This window comes from Silene latifolia, chromosome 1, assembly GCF_048544455.1.
Source record: "Silene latifolia isolate original U9 population chromosome 1, ASM4854445v1, whole genome shotgun sequence".
Classification (NCBI taxonomy): Eukaryota; Viridiplantae; Streptophyta; class Magnoliopsida; order Caryophyllales; family Caryophyllaceae; genus Silene; species Silene latifolia.
The window spans coordinates 168,277,660-168,282,628 of NC_133526.1; the positions used below are offsets into that span (position 1 = coordinate 168,277,660).

Consider the following 4,969-nt stretch of genomic DNA (forward strand, 5'->3'; position numbering starts at 1 on the left):
TTTATTCATCATGTTTCATATTGTTGGTATGATTGACAACCTTGCTAGCATGATCAACATGATAATGAGTGAGTAGTCTCTTAGCTAGGGTTAATGGGTGATTAGGGGAAACCAACATGGGGAATGATTCATGCTTAAATTAATATGCTTTCATATCTTATTTGCTTGCTTATTTTGATCTCAACTCATGCACATGTTATATTTGATGAAATGCTAAGCCTATGAATCCTTGCATTTACTATCATCTCCTATCTTTTCAATGAGACTTGTAAGACATAACCCAACTCGAGTCTCATTAGACCATGCATGTTGTTGAGTAGGGAAGATTAAGTCGACTTGTAGGTGTTGTACAATCTAATCGATTCGGCTCCGGGACCCAAACTTTCCTAGGATTGTAAGATATAACCCAACTCAATCCATCACAACAATAATTGCTTGCTTATAATTTGAGAACATGTTTGTATGATCATATCCCATGATTCCCCTATGATCCCATGACACCCTAGTGCCTTTAATCAATTGTTTACACCCCCTTTAATTCATCTTGCTTGTTTATTTTCATTGTTATTCTAGTTTAGTAACCTTCTAAATCAACCCAATTTGTGACACCCCTTAGACACCACTAGTTACAATAGAAATCTCATTTCAACTCCCGTCCCTTGGGATCCGACCTTTACTTGCCTCTTTACTAATTGTAGAGTTGCTTGTTAAGCTATAAATTGTGTTTTGATTCGACCATGACCAACGACCACATCTATTTATTTGTGAATGCTAAACGGATCGATCCGTTTCGTAGTAATCTTTCAAGGTCTCGAATCCAAGTAGGCGAACATCAAGCACGTTCAGTAAAGAGTAGCGTCGGGAAAGAGCGTCGGCCACCACATTGCTTTTGACATCCTTATATTTTGAAGAGAAATGAAAGGATTGAAGAAATTCAACCCATTTGGCATGTCTTAAGCTCAGCTTCTGCGGTCCATTGATGTATTTTAAGGATTCATGGTCCGAATGTAGAATGAAGTGATTTGGGCGAAGATAGTGGCTCCAATGGTTGAGTGCTCTCACTATGGGGTAGAACTCCTTGTCATATGTGCAATATTTGAACCGAGCTCCACTTAGATTCTCGGAAAAATAAGCAATGGGTCTCTTTCCTTGGACCAACACAGCTCCAATTCCAACACCGCTCGCATCACACTCTACCTCGAAAGGTTGAGTAAAATCGGGAAGTGCTAGTATCGGTGCTTCACAAAGCCGTTGGATAATCGTCTCGAAAGCCCTTTGAGCAGCCTCGGTCCATACAAATGTTCCCTTTTTTAAACACTCGGTGATGGGACTTGTGATGGTGCTGAAATCTTTTATGAATCTTCGGTAGAATGAAGCAAGTCCTTGGAAAGACCGAACCTCTGTGACGGACTTAGGCGTAGGCCATGACTTAATGGCCTCGATATTTGATTGGTCCACTGAAACTCCATATTTAGAAACCACATAGCCGAGAAATATGACACTCTTGACCAAGAATGAACATTTCTCCTTCTTTCCATATAGCTTTTGTTCCCGGAGAGTTTCGAACACTTTGCGAAGGTGTTTGAAGTGATCTTCTTTGCTTTGACTGTAAACCAAGATATCATCTAAATAAACAACCACAAATTTTCCCAAGAATGGTTTGAGTACCTCGTTCATGAGCCGCATGAAAGTACTCGGAGCGTTGGTTAACCCGAATGGCATGACAGTCCATTCGTACAACCCATGTTTGGTCTTGAATGCAGTTTTCCATTCGTCACCTTCCCGCATTCGTATCTGATGATAGCCACTCCTCAGGTCGATCTTAGAAAAGATCTTGGAGTCATGTAACTCATCAAGCATGTCATCAAGCCTTGGAATCGGGAAACGGTACTTGATAGTTATATTGTTCACGGCTCGACTATCGATGCACATCCGCCAACTCCCATCCTTTTTCGGGACAAGAAGAGTAGGAACGGCACATGGACTCATGCTTTCACGAACATAACCTCGTTCCATTAGCTCCTCGATTTGGCGCTGCAACTCCTTGGTCTCTGTCGGGTTGCATCGATAGGCTGCTTTGTTAGGTAACGCAGCTCCAGGAATGAGATCGATTTGATGTTCGATCCCGCGAATAGGCGGCAATCCCGGTGGTAAATCTTCAGGGAAAACGTCCTCGAATTCCTTTAAGAGCGCCGCTAGCTGGGCATCCTTGATCCCAACTTTTGTTGCCTCGTCGACCACCATAAGATAGACACAACCACCTTCCTTTAAGACTTCACCAACTTCTTGCTCACTTGCAAACATGGTCATGCTTGCTGTTTTCCTTTGTGGGGTGCCCAAAGATCGGACAGCACTAGGTGCCATCGGTCTTAGGACAAGCTTCTTACCCTTGTCGACCAATTCATATTCGTTGCTTCGGCCACGGTGTATGACATTTCGATCGAATTGCCACGGACGCCCCAAGAGTATGTGGCATGCATCCATTGGCACTACGTCACACAAGATATTGTCGTCATAGGAGCCCATTGTTAACGCCACTTTGACTTGTTTGGTGACCTTCACCTTGTTCCCGTCATCAAGCCAATGTAACGCATATGGTTTGGGATGAGGTATGGTATCCAATCCCAACGTGTCCACCATCTTTGTAGAAGCAACGTTGGTACAACTCCCTCCATCGATGATTAGGCTACACCACTTGTCCTTCACTTGACATTTGGTGTGAAAAATCTGGTTCCTTTGTTCTGCCTCAATTGGTGTTGATTGAGTCTGCAAAGCACGAAGAACTAAAGCACAATCATATTTAGGAGCATCATAAGTTTCGATATCTCTATCGTTCTCCTCCTCTTCTCTTTCTTCGAAGTTGAACACATAACCCAATCGTTCTTCTTTATCATACAACTCGTCTCGAATGGCAATAGCTTCCCTTAGTGTAATGTTTCTCTTATTTGGGCACGCATTCTGAAAATGCCCAAATCCTTGGCATTTGAAACACCGTACTCTAGATAAACTTTTCTATTTAGGAACGGGTATCTTGGGAGCGGACTCAGGGGTGGAAATCGTCTTAGGTGCAGTCTCAACCGTACGACTACTCGGACTTCCCCTTGAGTGTCCTTCGCTCCTCCAGCTTCGACCACCCTCACCATGAGTTGGGGTGAGTTTGGCTTTCCCTTGGGCTTCGACCTTGAGACATAGATTACACAAGGAATCGAAGTCAGCGTAAGATTGTAATTCAACTGAATTGGCTATGTTATGATTCAGTCCACGAAGGAATCGAGCCATCTTCAAGTCTTCACTTTCCTCTATTCCTCCCATCAAAGTAAGGTTTTCAAACTCATTTATGTAATCTGAGACACTGCTCCTCTCTTGAGTCAACTCGGCAATCTTGCGATACGTTGTGAGCCTATACGTGGCTGGGACGTATCTCTTGCGTAGTTTCCTTTTGAGAGATTCCCAAGAGGATATCTTTTCCTTTCCGGCCCGGGCACGTTTTGCCTTAAAGCCTTCATACCATAGGGAGGCTCCACGACTTAGTCGTAGAATGGCGTACTTGCAACACTTTTCGTCATCCAGGTCTTTGAACTCAAACATCCGTTCAATTTTCCTCTCCCATCCGAGGTAATCCTCGGGATCCGTGCCTCCCACAAACTCGGGTAGTTCACTTACTTTGAATTCTTCTCGACTTTGTTGACGTGGTGTTCCGTTCACGCCAAGTTCCGAAAGATTTTGTAGTGCTTCTATAAGATTTTGAAGGAGATTAGGATTGTTGGGATCCATATTTTTTTTTTTGATGAAATCAAGACCCTTGGATCGTCTCGATTAGTGGAAATCAAGAGCCGAAGCTCTGATACCACAATTGATGTGAATCGCAAGCGGAAGTCTTAACTTGTACTAGCAAATAGACGAAGGATCCGAATGCACTAGGTGCAACCCGATCAATCCGTATATTCGTAGCGAGATTTGAATGAAAAAGAAAAGAATATTTGTCGTAGCTAGACCTATAGCTACGCCAATGGGTGAATTGTTTGATACTCGTCAAACAATCCGACTTAAACTTAGGATCACGTCCTTCGTTCAAGCAAGGTGCGAAATCGCGTTTCGACCTCTTAAGCCAAATCACTCGTGTAACAACACAAGAAGACAAGACAAGTTTTAGAGAATACTCTCAAGTTTTTACTTCAAAATTGGATGATCAACAAATGAGGACTACAAGCCTTATATAGGCCGAAATCCTTGGTGCCCAAGGCTAGTCTTTAATGCCTTGTTGTGAGTTCTAGGCTATGTGGAAGAACTAGGCAAGACTAAACCAAAAACTAGGTAAGACCTTTGTAAAAACTAGGCTATGACAAAAACTAGGTGAGCTTATTCAATGCATTTGGTCTAGCCCATTTTCGAGGTTCATCCTTGCTCCACACGGTCCTCCACACGGTTCTACCCGTCCCATTGGCGGGTGATCATGCACTTTTCTCGACTCTTATTCGAACCGATCCATGCTTGGTGACTCGGGTTGTCTTGGTCGCTTGTTTCGATAATTATTTCATCAAGGTGATTCGTATTCACATCACTAAGTAATTGAATTGTTTTAATGCTTGGATTAAATTATTGTTTACGAAACAATTGAAATTGAAATCGAATGAATAATTTACTATAAATACAAGACATTGTAATTTATAATTTGATAAACCGTTTTGGTACAAGTAATTACGAATTACTAGTCGATTTTGTAAATGACATATTTTATGAGTATGTTGATTTTTAATATGATAAAAATACATTACAAATTCACATGTCAAGTAACATGTCACATATGTCACAATTGACAAATGACAAAATAAAATGGACCTCCCATTTTATCTATATGTGCCGAAATAATGGAGGATGTTTAGGATAATATATTGCGTTTTTTATTTAAGTGGAAAACACAATGATGAAAGCCTAACTTGTAGCATTGCATGCCTATTTTTCTTGGGTA

General features: G+C 41.8%; 1 protein-coding gene across 1 annotated transcript; it reads right to left on the reverse strand.

Annotated features, from left to right (window-relative positions):
• Window positions 1-771: 771 nt before the first annotated feature.
• On the reverse strand, window positions 772-3,774 carry LOC141586999 (uncharacterized). Its single transcript, XM_074408412.1, has 2 exons — window positions 3,079-3,774; window positions 772-2,958 (listed from the first exon to the last, which is right to left on the reverse strand). Exons 1-2 carry the CDS (start codon window positions 3,772-3,774, stop codon window positions 772-774), a joined length of 2,883 nt encoding a protein of 960 aa, XP_074264513.1.
• Between the last annotated feature and the right edge of the window lie 1,195 nt (window positions 3,775-4,969).

Bases quoted from the DNA above. Each gene is read 5' to 3' on its own strand.
- LOC141586999 (XM_074408412.1), bottom strand. From the start codon at position 3,774: ATGGATCCCAACAATCCTAATCTCCTTCAAAATCTTATAGAAGCACTA. The intron at 2,959-3,078 runs GTTGAGACTGCA...GGGCATTTTCAG, and splicing joins GAAGTCCGAGTAGTCGTACG to AATGCGTGCCCAAATAAGAG.